A 15,389-nucleotide genomic window follows, 5' to 3' on the forward strand; every position below is an offset into this window, starting at 1 on the left:
GCTAAACCCTTTCACAGACATCAATGCATCACGCACTCTCATACACACATACACATACTGTTTGTACAGCTGGCACACGGGACCAGAATATACAGATGAGATAAGTGGCCGGCCGGGGAGAGACAGTCACTGACCTAAAATATACAGGCTATAACAACAAGAGCGATGTGAGAATCACAAGAAAGAAACACAGAGCGCAGCCATACATTGTGGCAGTCAACAAACATCCTCCCTGTCTGGCATCAAGCGGTTTGATTATCACAGGAAATACGACACAGGAGTGTGGGGCCGTCGTTCAGGGGCAAAGAGCCAAACCGTCATCAGCTCCTCTCTTACAAACACAATGACTTCTGCAGTTCATGAAGCCACCATTGTCTCCTCCCAGGCTGGACTGGAAGTCTCTCTGTGTGTTTATCAGCGTACTGTTATTGTCATGTACCTGCCCAACAACAAACGCTCAACACTGTGGCGTTTAACCATTCAGAGCAGATCATTATTCCCAACCTGGGTCTCTTGGGATTAGTTATTCAAGGCTGCGGGGGCCTGGTGGAGGCCGATAGGGTTCCCCCTCGCAATTTGTGCCCGCGTTTGAAGTGCTTTGTCTGGGACGCTGGTGGCGGGGCACAGGGGCGGGGAGGCGGTGAATACAGCCATACATATTCATGGAGGGGAGGGTTAAGGGCTTCTTGTTATGTCTGGGTGATGAAGAGCTTCAAGCGCCATCCCCCATCCGATCACGCGTTGGGATTTCATGATGGTTATATTTTGTGCCCTTTGATATTCATTATGGGTCAGACCCCCTTGGAATATTCCATCCCAAACAACCGATTGGATACTGGAATAAAAAGTGTGTGTGTGTTTTGTTGTCTAGACACATCCGGGGCCAAAAGTATTTGCATGGATGCCGAGTGTGAAGATGACTGCCACTCTCTTGATCTGTCTGTAACAAACACACTAATGCACATGCACGCATACTGTACAAAGACACACTCCTCTGGGGCTGCGATCTGTCTGTACTGGAGACTCCTCTCATCTGTGACTTTTACAGTAACAAAGACAGTGAGAGACTGAATATTTGATTAGACCTTTTCGTCTCATCTATTGTTTAATTGAATTCCCCTTTTCCCAGTGCATTTGCAAACTACTATGCATTCCTCAGGGTTCGTGATAGGAAATGAAGGCGCCAAAGTCTGAAGCAAATCCCTCTCAATAACCTCTCTTTTTGTTATTTACCAGCAAGGCTGGGGCACGTGTCACAGGAAAATCTGTCCTCAGGGGATTCAAGATGGCCTTCTTCACTTCCCTCCAGAGTATCATCTGCAGCCTTTTATTATTGCCAACGCAGCTCGTCTCTGCTTAAATGGGTGGGGGGTTGGTTGGGATGTAGGGGTGGAGAGAGCAGCCCCCTTTCCTCTAACGGCTGGCTTTGGGATGCTCTGCTGGTTATTGTTCCCTTAGCACCACGCTTGTGTGTGTGCGCGTCAGTGTGTGTTCATTGTGTGTTTAGGCTCATATCAGTCACTTTATCCCCTGGTGATGAGGCAGGACAGATCACTCTGTCAGCACAGCCAACACATCCAGCGGAGAATGAGGAATGTGAGCAGCAGTCGGAAAAAATGTACTACTGTATATTTCACAGTAAGTTGCTCTGTGCTGAGGTTGCTTCATGTACCGCACGCTTACTTATTTATAGCATTATATAATATACATTCTAGCAAACCAAGCGCCATTTTGCTGCCATCACAAGACCCCCTAAAGACTCACGAATGGATTTATTTCAAATTGATGTTATTGCAGTAAAATTGCTTGCTTTTGTCAACATAGAGTCATAAGTGTGGAGGCCTACTGAACATTTGAAAGGGACCCCACTGATGGTTTATGTCCAAACAAGTCCTATAAATGGTTCAATCTGAATGCTTTCAGCAAATTTAATATCTCTTTTGATGTTAGCTTCCTTCGTTTTTATGAAACATCATATAAAGTACCCATCTCGGCTTGCCACAGTCTCTCTGCCTTTACACAGCCACCGTTGAGAAAGTGAAGGAGGTGGAGTCAAGCTGGAAAAACACACAGCACTCATAAGTTCCCATCCAAAGCTCTCTCTTTTTTTCTTTTTTTTTAGATTCTCTGTGCAACATCTGTCTTGGATTTTTATCAACCTGTTATGACGTTAGCAGTGTTGACTTTTCCATTTTGGGCTGTCCCCGCTGACAACACCAGACTATAAAATGTTAAAAATAGCAAGTTGGCATTACAGACTCAAAGAGAAATTCTTGGCACAAGACAATGAAACATATCTATTTTTAAGCTGCTCTCATCAATATTTTTATATTAACATAAAATTTAGTGTGGAGTGACAAACCCACAGAGACTTATTATCACCACATCTCTCTACTGTTCCCCCTCAGGTCTATGGGGCTTTGTTGGTGTCTTTCGACACATTACTTTGGTTTTAGGGTCTGCAACTGTTTTGGTTCACTCTTATCAGCATGGTTGTCGGTCAGAGCAGGCAACTATTTTTAGCAAAAAGAAAGTTTCGCAACTAGCTGCTGCACACAGTAAAGCATTTAACAACTAAAGAGCCAAATTTGTCCCTCAGGAGTTGGTGGAGACCAAAACAGATCTGTATGGAGAGTGAATATTGGACTTTAATCAGCCAGGTTGCCAGAAATACAAATTCACATAGAATTAGGCAGATATCAGACAGATAACACCAACCAGACAGCACAGGAAAAAACAAATGACAGTCCAACAGAATGGCAGGACGTGAAAAGGAAACACACATGTGCATATGCTGTGATGGTGATGTTATGTTGTTTACAAAGAATTAATTTATGCCGTTATTTTAGTATAGTCCAGTAATTCTCCAGATTGCCCCAGTTTTCTCTTTGTATGAGGGGACTGCATTACATCCTGTTGTACAATACAGCAGGACGACAAAAAGTTACAATATTTTATGTGGCCACCATTACTGTAACTGGTATTCTGTGCTGGTCTTACCTAATTTCACTGTCCTGCTCGTTCCCAATTTAATGACATCCAGTTTGCTGTCTGCCCACTTCCATGTGAACGCAGCGGGTTTTTTTTAATCCAGTTACATTAACATTTTGGGCTAGATTTGTCTTTTCCTAAGTTCGATGGAGGGTTGATATCAGTTTGGTCTCTTGTTCGGTGGACAGATTGATCTGGGATATGTTAACCTGGCGCAGAGGCTTTGAGCTGTGAGGAAGGCAGAGTCTCTCAGAGGGGAAAATTGACTCTCCCTGCAATTCCAAAGTTATCTTATTCACATGAGATGTTTTCTTAACCACGGGCAAACCTTCAGGAATTACCTTGTGTTTAGAGTTGGAAGTGTGTAAACCACACAGCTGAGATCAAGACTTGTGGAGAACTATGTGCAGTCACAGAGGCTATGCTAGCTGCTGGATGTCTCCAAACTGTGGGGCTACCTGCTTGTTAACCAACTGTATCTGTCTCTTGTCAAGTTTCCTGTTTGTACAATAGCCATTACAAGTATTTCAGAGGAATTATTATTATTTTAAAACCAAATTTCCTGGTCATTTACTTGTTTTTTGTTTTACTTTCTTTTTCATATTTTTAAAAATAATTTTCAGGCCATTTTCTTCTACTTTTTACTAATTTCTCGCAAATTTTTGGGTCATTATTTCTTTTGTTTTTCATTGCCTTCTTCCCATGTTTTTGACAGAAATCAAGACAATTTGCTCAGGTTTCAAAGGGTTAAACATCAATTACAATTTACACACCAAATTCCTGGTTCAGCTTTGACTTTGGGGTACGTCCATACTAATACCATCGTCATGGCTACAAACAGTTTGACGGAAAAAGAATAGAACCACATTGTATTCAACTGGAATTTTCCATAAGTTGTTCGAGGATGAAAAGTATGCACAAGGCTTAAAATGACTTGTTAGATTGCATATTTTTGCAGAGCGCAGTTACGCAGATGGCCTGTGTTTTTCTATGGAGGTGCAATGTCACACACACAGAGCTGCTGAGACTCAGTTCACTGTCACAGTCGTCTGGTTCACCCAGAGATGACTCATTGTCCTGCTGAGTGTAATCACATCTGAGACACCAGGGAGACAGATCCTCCACCTCTCGTACCCACATTCCTTCCAGCCTCCCTCCTGTTATCCTGTCTTCTTCCTCCACTATTTTTTTCCTACAACTTCTCTCACTTCCTTTTCAATCCAAATTATGAACAGACTGATGCTCTGCAAATTGCATCCTTAAGAATTGGCACAGGACATTTCGACTGCCCTGAGATGATGAATCAAAGACTGTTGAAGTGTCTCATTAAGAAAATTCTGAAGACTGGGATCTCTTTCTGATTCGATTTTAATGCAATTAAACCACCTCTCAATATCAGAAAGAAGTGTGATGTGAGGTAGGCCAAGTCATCAATAATCCAGACTAATGTCTCTCTTTGGTAGACCATTGATTGGTCATGATGCTATTTCGGTGCCTTTGGTGGAGTCTTATTTTAGCCCTGCAGACTAATGATTCATTGCAGAGCAGAAAGAGCAAAGATCCTTTCATGTGTATTCTCTGTGTGTGTGTGTTTGTGTGTGTATCTTTGTTTGAAAAAGAGAGAGAAATGAGAGGATGGGAGAAAGAGGCTGCCTTGCTTGTTAATGCTCCTGAATGTGAAATAATCTGCTGGTTTCGCAACAGCTGATAAGCTGTGTGCAGTGCGGCACTGCAGCAGTATTTACATCCGGTACAGTACTGCTGGATTAATGTCTGTCTGTGTCAGAAACGCCCAAACTTTCTAGTGAGGAGGGCCACAGGCTGACGTTTTATGGATCTAAAGATAATACTGCTTGTAGAGATAAAGATAGATGATAATAGCTTCTTTGTCTGGAATAATTATGATAGCAGTCCCAGTATCTCATATTAAGAAAGTGATGTCTAAATGTTCACTCAGATTAAGATCTGTGCATGCTGTGCAACCAGAGTCATTTTAAAATGTTGCCATCACCAATTGTAGTCATGTTAGCATTAGGGATAGCAATGATGGTCCACCACTTTACTGCATTTAACAGTAACTTTCTAATGTCGTTTACCCTCATTTATGAAAGGAACGCATGACAGAAAATTGGGTCTATTCCAATGCTGTTGACAGCGTCCATAATGTGTTTTTCCGACTTCTTTTGATAACACACTTTAAATAGAACCAGTTAGTCTTGGTTTCCATTTCTTTCAGAGAAAAGTTTCTCTTCTTGGACGTAATATTACTCTCCATTAGGTAAACTCAAGGGGCGAGGCTTCTAAATCAAGAATATATTGAGGCTGGATATTCAAATGATGACTGTTTTGAACTGTCACTTTTATCAAGGCCGATCAATCCTACACTGTGATTGGTGAGCTAACAATGTTGCGTGACGCACAAGTGAAGCCTATTGTTAGATGACTGCGCTCAGATCTGCATTGGTTTGTATGTTAGAGTTATAAATGAGGGCCATTGTTTGCTAACATAGTAAACATTACACCTGCTTAACATCAGCATATTAACATTGTCATTGTGAGCATATTAGCCTGCTGTACGCCTTTAGCTCAAAGTACAGCTGTACCTAAGAACAGACTCACGCAGCTGCTCTTGCAGCTGTGACTTAGTCTTGTGCAAAGTTGCTCTTCTACGTCATATTCTTAGCTTATTCTTATTCTTGTTTTCCCTTTATCGGCATTCAAGCAGCTGGCATTCATTCGCTCATTTGCAACTTCTACAAAGTGAGATATTCAATCACTGCCAGGTTTTGAGCCTGCTCTGTTTTGTTATCTAATCTGAGTGCCATGCTCTGCTTACTGTCAGTCACTTGACTTCCAAAGGAAAAAATGGAACGCTTCTCCAGCCTAAAAAGCACGAGACAGGAGTTTTTCTAAAGCTAAAACTCACCTTCTAAACAGGGCAACAAGAGCTTTACATAGCGTGCACTGCTTGTTACGTCACTGCCAAGTTGTTATTGGCAGTGACGTAAATATAGACAGTCAGTATGTTTGCACTGGGGCCCATAGGGTGTGGGCCCAGCTGTAGAGAGAGCCGGGCTACCAGCACCATGGGCAACAAAGAATGGGCACTTTGGAGTGATTCAGATTGCCACCTTGCAAATACTGCCTTCAAAGAAAAACTCACGTTGTATTAAGATGGTGCCATTTGTTATATATGCCCTTTAAAAAGCAAACCTACAGTATCTCCATCATAATTTTCTTTTTGCTTCCACACCATTAATAGCTATGGCCAGAGGCATTATATTTTCAGGTTTAACGTCCATCCGTAATCCAAGCCATACTTTCATCCATCCATCCCATTCTCATGACAAGATATCTCTGAAACACTTTGAGAGAATTTCTTTAAGTTTGGTGCAAATGTCCATTTGGCATAGACCACTTGGACTACCTGTCTGTCCCATTCTCGTGAACATGATATGAAAAGAACACCTTGAGGGATTTTTTTCAAATTTGGCACAAATTTCCACTTGGTATGAACTGATTTGTTTTTGGTCATTGAAGGTCAAGGTCATTGCGACGTCTCGAAACTTGTTTTCTAATTATGATGACATTTTGTACAAATGCCAAATATGATAAAATGATGAAGTGATGGTACAATAGTATATCTATAACCAAATAATATGCGTATGCTGCATTAACTGTGAAACTATTAATTAACTTTAAAAAACTATTCAAGGATATTAATAATTTTTTTTTTTTTTAGTTTTTCTAATATACAGAAATGCAGTGATGATTGCTGAGTAATATTATGTTGATGTTGTCCAGTGTTAAGTCTCTATCATGTGATGAGATGATACTATATATTAGGGGTCAACTGATAGTATTTTTATTAGGACTGATACTGATTATTAGTAGTTAATGAGACTGTAAACCGATATTTAGAACTGATATGTATTTACAATAAAATTGAAAATTTTAATGTCAATATTTAGAATTTGGAATAATAACTAACTCCAACACAATCTTTTGTCAGAATTCCTTTTTTATTCAATAAGTCAAGTGAATTTTTTTTTTTTAAAAAAAAAGCTCCCTGAGGTTTTATAAAATAAAAGTTCCTACCATGCTGAGACTTTCTTTGCACTTTTTTTTTATTAATTAATTTTATCAGTGATCATTAAAGTGAAATGCTGAGACAGATAATCTGCAAAGTGCCAAATATCAGACCCAATCATTGGCAGGGCCGATAATCTGTTGACCCCTTGAATATATGGTTGCAAATTTAGCATGAGTGACAAGCTAGGCCACATATATTGGCATGCACCAGGACCTATTGTAACTACATTTCACCACTGATTACTGCAAACACAAGCCAGGCATAGACAGCAAATGGCCCATTATATTTTCCTTTGAGGATGAAAGCACAGTAAACTCAATAGCAAAACTGATCTTATCAATACCCTTTTAGCATGCCATTTACCAAGCTCCACTCCCCTCAGCATTTTTGCCTCTCCATCTTCCACTGATCAAGATGGACTATATTTAGGTTGCTGCTCTCTAGAGAGCCTATCTGGGCCGTGATCCCAAGTTGTGCTGTCCTGCTCAATGTTGTTCTTTTTTTACCCTGACAGGCTCTCAGCAGTTGGTCTTTATCTGTGTGGTTTTGAGTGATGCTGCAGTTTCAGATTCTCACACCGTGTCCTCAGATGAACACAACTTTAAAAAAACACCTAAAAGCAATGTTACAAAAACTGAGCAACCACAATGACCCATCAACATTACAGTTGAATAGTAATTTTCATGTCTCCTCTCTTGCAGTGGCTCATGCGCAGGACACACACCACCACTCCACAGAGAAACCCCTGATTCAGTGCTACAAGTGCGGGCAGCCATGTAAGGGCGAGGTGCTGCGGGTGCAGAACAAGCACTTCCACCTCAAGTGCTTCACCTGTAAAGGTATTGGCAGTTTTGTTACTAAATATTGTTGTGAACTGGTTTCACTTGTATTTACTGCTTATGATTTGGCTCTGCTTTACTGCAAGTGAGACATCCTTAATATTATGATCAGAAAAGAGCGCTTTTTTGGTAAATAAGTTATGTGTTTACGATTTTAAAATGAGTCCTCAGACAGTTTATTTTTTCTGAATTGGAGATAATAATAATAATAATGTGGGTGTTGTGTGAAAATTGGCAGCTAAGGTGTGAAGTTTTAAAATTCATAGCTAATTTCTGCCTGTCACAATAGTAGGACATTTGCCTCTTTTCATTCAGTACATTCTGCCTAATGCTGACTATAGCTGTGTTTTATGAAATATGATTCTCTCCAGCGATGTAGTATGATAGATCACAAGTATAGAAGAGTCATTTGTTAGTGACCCTTAGGTAAAAAAACAACACAAGACAAACAAAAAAATTGGATCTGAGCACTAAATCTGAATTGAGCACTTACGCTGTGTTCACACCAGAGCGAAAATGCAACGAGTGTGACCAGCTATTTTATCAAATCATCATTGAAGTGTTACTCAAATGCAAATTAAAGTTGTTACATCGTGACAGACTTGTGTGAAGCTGATATGTGCCACAAAGCATCCCAACACAACGTCATCTGGAGTTTGTATTTGGTCATTAAAATATCTTTGCTATATCTTATCAACGTCTGAGCCCCATCCCTGTGTGAACCATAATGCACATAGCGCTAGAATAGTGTCAGCTAACTAAGCTAAACATCACAGTACCACAGCTAGAAAACAAAATCACATGATTTAGCTTTTCAGATTTTTTAGATTTGCACATAGACATGTATATAAAAGACAGAAAACACTGTGCAGGAGAGGTGAGAAGCCAAAAATGGCTTTCGAGAATCCTCCCCCAATAAATAACTATAATCATTCATTTAAAAAAAAGATAAAGACAAATATTGACTAACTGATCAAAATTTCAAGACTAAACAGTAAGACAGAGTTGATAAAAAAGTACAAATGACATAAAGCTTTTATTTACAAAGTGGAATCGATTACAAATCAGTTAATCAATGAAGTGCTAAGAGCCTTTGCAAATTAGAGTCTTTTTCAGATGTTTTCAAAAAATGATAATAAAGTCGACTGTAGATGATAGTGATTGCTTGATGCCTCACCACGTTATTGGAGCGGTGAAAAAAGTTTAGGCCATCTCAACTTTGATTTGTTCGGCAGTGACAAGTGTCAGTTTGTAACTTGATTTCACCTGCTCACATTCAAAAGTGACTCGTAGCCTGTTGCGGTGTGGCTTGCAGTGTTTTTCCACGACTGTCCCTAAAAGCATCCCAGTTGGATAGCAGCAGTCCCTAAAGGCCACAGCATCCTTTTCCATCCTCCTCCAACAAGGAAGATACAAGGTGGCATGAGTCATCTTCATTTCTCAGACCTACATACTTCAATTAAAATACCTTCTAGACTGCTATGACAAGTGACAGTGCAAATCCTTCTGGTTTAGCCTCAATACTGATGGATCCCTGACATGATTACGATGGAGCTGCCCACTGCCGACAAAGCAGTCTCACTCTTGTGGGCTGAACCTGCCCCGTAGAAGCCCTCACTTAATCTGTGACTGGAGCACTGTTATAGAGTTAGCTTAGTTCACCAAGAGCCCAGAATAACACAAGCAAACACTGAGATTAGTACCTAATTCTGTCCTTTACAAGTGGATATACATACCCTGAGAGAGTCACTGGTACTAAAAGTGTACATGTGGGTGTCTTTCTTTGTGCACACGAGTTGGTGGTTTCCAAAGAACACACAGGGACTGCTTTAATAGCTAAAAGACACACTGTCCAGTCCTCACTCTAAATTTATGTGCGGCTGTGAGTCTCCAACTTGCACGACTAATAATATTGTACTAGTCAGGCGAGGTCGCGTCAGGTTGACTGAGCTTATCAATTGTCATATCCTCTTTGCAAACCAATCCCAAACATCTGCTTTTTTGCAGGCGATTATCTCATTCCATGATATGCACAACCAAAACTTTTCAATTTCACTTTCATTTCAATTTCATAAGTTGACCCTCTTAAGTTTCCATTTAATGTAATGGCATGCATCTGTCCAAAAGCCAAGGTGGTTGGACATCACATTCAAAGGCCACCAAATCTCCACTGCTGGTCTTCTCTTGACTCTCATAGCTTACAAGCTAATCTCATCGCCCGTGAGCCTTAATGCAATTAAATCTGATTCTCTCCCTCACTCGCTCCCATTCATCCCCAGGACTTAGCGTGGCTCCTTGCATAAGAATGATTAGGTGCAGTCATCTCAAACATCAAAATATTTTCCCTCTTAGCTGTGGCATTTCCCAAAGGCTATTAAATTCCCAGGCTCACTCTGTGGTGCTGAGATGGCGGACTGCACGGCTCATGTGATCATTATGTGGTTGAAATACTGTACATGCAGACACGCCTTACGTCTGAATCACAATCAAATGTGTGGCGTTAGCACACCATACAGTATGCAGCTAGTGAGTCTTGATAAATGGGGAAAATCTAGGAAAAATCAATAGCAAGCGAAGACTATTATTAATGTCTTTAGCTTTTTTGGTGAGGCCAATGACTGATGCCCCTTAATTATTTTTTTTGAAGGGGTAATGTAAGCTTTTTGGAATATAATACAATCATATGATTTATCATGGAAACATAATGTGGCATGGAAAATAAGTGGTTATTTTATGTCAAATCAGACATCGAAGGCAGCATATTATCAAAACTGCAATGTTGAAGCTTGGGAGAGCATGGATTTTTCAGTGTGGGTCTGCCTGTTTGATCTTTGGTCTAGTCTGAAATATATCAACAACTTTTTGATGAATTGGCATGATGTTTTGTGCTAATGTTTATGGTTCCCGGAAGATAATTCCTAACAACACTGAAGATCCCCTGACTTTTCTCCTGGTGCCACCAATAGTTGAGACATTTGTGTTTTTGAGCGAAATGGCTCAACTATTGGAAAGATTGTCATGAACTTTGACACAAGTATGTTTAATAATGGACCAGCCAAAAAGTGAAAAGCCAGTGAGTGTCTTTGCTTGATTATCATGAAAACTAATATCATATTCTACACCACGCGGATGGACGTAAAGCGTTATCAGATGAGTTAAACGAAATAAACGGTATAGCATAAAATGAATATAGACTTTTTTTTTCTGTCAGATGATATATTTCGTCATATCGCACAGCCCTACCCCTTAGATGTATCTCTTATGTGAGAACCTATTGCCAAGCACTGATTTAATGTCTTTATATTTGCGGCCAATCTCAAAATAAAATTCTATGAACCTCTCTTATGGTTTTGTGCGCTCCATTGTTGTGGCAGTTTCCATGATGTCAAACTGACCTGGAAGTACACTGACCCAAATGAAAACGTTTTGCAAATGTTTTTTCCTTCGATGTAATAAATCTTTCATATGGCCTGTAGTAATACCCAGAAACAGCCTCACGCCAGCACTAAAATACCTCTAAACTCTCAGTTGTTCCCTTAATTGCTATTTCTGCCTGTGCCAGCCTTTCATGTTTGTGTAGATGACAAGGTTATATTTGAATGATAGGAAGCTTGTTGGAGGCCGACAGTGAAGTTTGAAGTATTCAGAGCCAGTTATCTTCAGAAGCAGATCAAGGCCATTTCCTGGGCTAGACAATCGTAGAATTGTTGTTGCACTGAATGCTCTACCTCCACACTGACAATGAAAAGACCTTGCAGTGGTAGTGATGATTAATCAACGTGAGCCCTCAATACAGATTTCCTTGAAACCCCTTGAAAAGAAGAAGTCTTTTTTTTTTTTTTTTTTTTTAATGGGACTGAGCGCTTATGAAAGTTTTTAACGTTATGCCTCACACTGTAACACACACAGCTGTTAAAATGTATTTTTCAGCATCCATTTCATGCATTTAGTGGGTCTCACAGGATTACACACACTAGCAAGTCTTAACAAAGCCATTGATGCGTGGAGGAGCTGGGTGGCTTGGTGGTCGGCTGCTTGATGTGTTATATGGGCAGAGCACTAAATGACCTGGGAGTGCCAATGTGTGTGTCCCATGCAGTGTGCGGCTGTGACCTTGCCCAGGGGGGCTTCTTCATGAAGAATGGAGAGTATCTTTGCACGCTGGACTACCAACGCATGCACGGCACCCGCTGTAATGGCTGCGGGGACTTTGTGGAGGGGGAAGTGGTCACTGCCTTGGGAAAGACCTACCACCCTGCCTGCTTCGTCTGCACAATCTGCAAGTAAGACTAATTTTACATTAGCTGAGTTCTTACTCTCATGTATGTCTGCACAGCTTTCCAATGCAGTAATAATGGAATTCTGCTCATTAATCATGTAAAGTGACAAAGTCAAAGATAGCAGGTATTCTAGTAGACAGTTTACAGTATGCTGTGTCACGTCTGCATCATCTGACTAAACAGCCTCCTGAGGCGCAGTGTTGACACACATCCACATCACCAGGTCCTGTCATCTTAAGCCCCATCAGACAGTCTGCAAGCCACAGCTAATAAACTCCTACACTTACCACGAGGGGACACAGCTCATGTCTTGTTTACCGATTGTTCATGCCACCCCTCTTTCAGACGACCGTTCCCCGCCGGGGACAGAGTGACCTTCAACGGGAAGGACTGCTTGTGTCAGTACTGTGTCGAGCCCATGTCTCCAGGACCAAAGGACATCATAGGCTCCAGCAGTAAGTCGCCATCGTCTAAAACACACACAGGTTTAATGCACAGGAAGGCATGTGCTTTCACATGATGCTATTTTTGCGTCCACACAGAGTCTGGAAGTTTCCAGTCGGACTCAAAGTGGATTAACAAAAGGAAATAAAAAAGTTTTAGAAAAACAAAAGTCTAGAAAATTGAGCTTTCAGGTATGATTCATGCATGGCATTTAATATAGCCGTTGACCAGTCATTTCAGCTGTGATATTTGTGCTGTGAAGAATAATTTTCAGGTTTACATCAGTCATCTGGCCCACACGTTTATTAGCATAAATTTAATTGAACAAAAATGTATTTAAAATATGGAATTGAGAACACTGACCCCTTCACAAGCAGCAGCCTTTTGGTGATGTCATTTATAACAAACTTGTGCTGTGCTACTAGACATTGGTCAAACCAGTAAAACTTTACATTCAGGTCTAGTGGAGATCCAGAAGTTTCCAGACTCAAAATGTCAGGCTGAATTTGGGACAAATATGTATAAAATGAGGTGCAATACACCAAGAACATCTTCATTTCATGAAATGACATTGATTAAATTAATAGTTTGACATGCTGGGTGAAATCAACATGCATTCTTTTTAAGTCTTAGCAAAGAAGGGTGCAATGTCTGTACGGTAAGCAACTTTGCATTTCCTAGGATAGCAAAGGCATGGCCCGCCTTACTCTCCCTAAGACTATTTGAAGCCTAGATTTTGGCATTTTGGCCGTCGTCATCTTTGTTTTTTGGAATGAGAAGTGACAACATTTGGACCATGGATGTATTTAGAGACTTGGATACAGTGTTGAAGGTGGGGCAACGTTCATGCCTATGAAAGTTACTCAGTGTTGCATGATGCCAAAAAAGTTTAACGGCAAACATGGGTAATCGGTGTCGCCTACAGAGCAAATGCACCGGAGACTTCTGCTGGCCATGGCGGCTACTTCTGCTTTAGCACTCTTTTAACTTAACTAGAAATATAATTGTCAATCTTGTGGCTCTTTTAGACTTTTCAAAATGTTAGACCAAATGGATCAAATTCTGATTGTAAAATTAATCATTTTATTGTGGTTGTGATGCTCAAAAAATGTATTTACTGATTTACAAACATCTGTTTCGCCATCTAAGTCTGTGGGAAAAAGCCCTTTTGGGCCAAAAGGCATCATGTGACGGATGTAATTCCACGGTTTTGCCATTCCAAAAATTCAAAGCCTGGCATACTCCTGGGAGCCTGATTTTAACCTCGGTGCCTATGGGGATTGACTTGCTTTTGGAGTCAGCCTCAAGTGGCCATTTGATGAACTGCAGTTTTTGGCACTTTTGGCCTGTGTTTCAGTCCTGGAGGTTGCTGCTCAGGTAAAGGTTGAATCTCAAATCAACACCGGTTGACTTATCTTAGCAAACCAGCAGCTTACTGATTTTAAACTTTGGTTTTTGTATAGATTAAACAAACAAGATATGACTTTTTAGATGGTTAACATTGGAGATGCTGGGAGGCAGATTTTGGTAAAGCTGGCCTAGCTGTTTCTTACTGTTTCCTGTAGTCGCTAAGCTACACTACGTTAAGAGTCTGCTGGCTGTAGCTTCATCTTGAACAGACGTATGAAAGTGGTAATATTCTTCTACTCAGCAAGAAAGCAAATATTTCTCAAAAGGTTAAACTATACCATTAAGAGGAAGTAAAAGTTGGTAGTTGGTATTACTCAACAGTTCTATATGAGTAAAAATACAGAATTTAAGGAGCTCTCCTGGAGACTGAATGATGTTCGGGTATCATTCACTCTCTCCTCTTCTGTGGAAACGCAGCCTAGTGTTGGTTCAGCCTTGTTCCTTTATGAATAACACCAAGACAGGCCTTGCTAAATAATGCATGGCCATGCATTTCCTCTGCTCTGGAACAGCAACCCTCAAACCCCTCCTCTCCCAACTCCTCTCATCCTCCCTCTTTCTCTTTCCTCTCGTCCTCTTCCTGTTCCTCCTCTCTCTCTCTCTTTCTCTCACCCCCACTGGTGTCTCTGTTAGCGTTTGAAGAGCTTTTAGACAAGGTCACCTATAAATAAGGCATGCTGATTCTCCTCACGTCATCATCGCAACCTCGTTATGCCTTACGTAGTTATCGTCCCCTGTGGTTGCAGTGGGCTCTGTGTTGCTTTCATCCTCTATTCATTAAAGACGAGATGACAGGAAGATTGTTCGTTTAGAAACCAACCTCTTGCACTTTTAGAGCCTCGGGATCCCACTTGGATATGGATGGAGCTTTTAGAGCCATGGTAAGAGAGATGTGGATGATAGAAAGAGGCAGCTGTCAGAACATTGCCAGTTACGCTCTATCACCATCTAGTGTTTTGGGTCAGAACTGACAAGATGTTTCACTCTTTGCGTGCTATAATTTGCGTTTGTTAATATTGTGAGCCCATTAAAGGCTGTGTTTTTACACGAAACAAACCTTCAAGCAAGCATTATTTTATTTTTTAACTCTCGAGGTATTTTCTTGATTTGTTTTGTGTTTTTGTTGTAGTTTTGCTTGTGTGTTTAAGCTACGTTTGCTTTTTGCAGATTGTGCAGGATGTGGTCGAGACATTAAGAACGGACAGGCTCTCCTAGCACTGGACAAACAGTGGCATCTGGGCTGCTTTAAGTGTAAGGCCTGCAGCAAAGTGCTGACCGGGGAGTACATCAGCAAGTAAGTACCTCATATCCACTGTAATTACAGGCTACTTG

General features: G+C 40.8%; 1 protein-coding gene across 8 annotated transcripts in view; it reads left to right on the forward strand.

Annotated features, from left to right (window-relative positions):
• LOC121943100 (actin-binding LIM protein 1-like) overlaps positions 1-15,389 on the forward strand; it is a 54,875-nt gene that overhangs the window by 19,653 nt on the left and 19,833 nt on the right. For all 8 annotated transcript variants that reach the window (XM_042486503.1, XM_042486502.1, XM_042486499.1 and 5 more), the window contains 4 exons: positions 7,786-7,923; positions 12,023-12,206; positions 12,549-12,658; positions 15,225-15,351. In XM_042486503.1, coding sequence (XP_042342437.1) covers positions 7,786-7,923; positions 12,023-12,206; positions 12,549-12,658; positions 15,225-15,351 — 559 coding nt within the window. The remainder of the gene's footprint in view (positions 1-7,785; positions 7,924-12,022; positions 12,207-12,548; positions 12,659-15,224; positions 15,352-15,389) is intronic.

Source organism: Plectropomus leopardus, chromosome 5 (assembly GCF_008729295.1).
Source record: "Plectropomus leopardus isolate mb chromosome 5, YSFRI_Pleo_2.0, whole genome shotgun sequence".
In the NCBI taxonomy this organism is placed as follows: Eukaryota; Metazoa; Chordata; class Actinopteri; order Perciformes; family Serranidae; genus Plectropomus; species Plectropomus leopardus.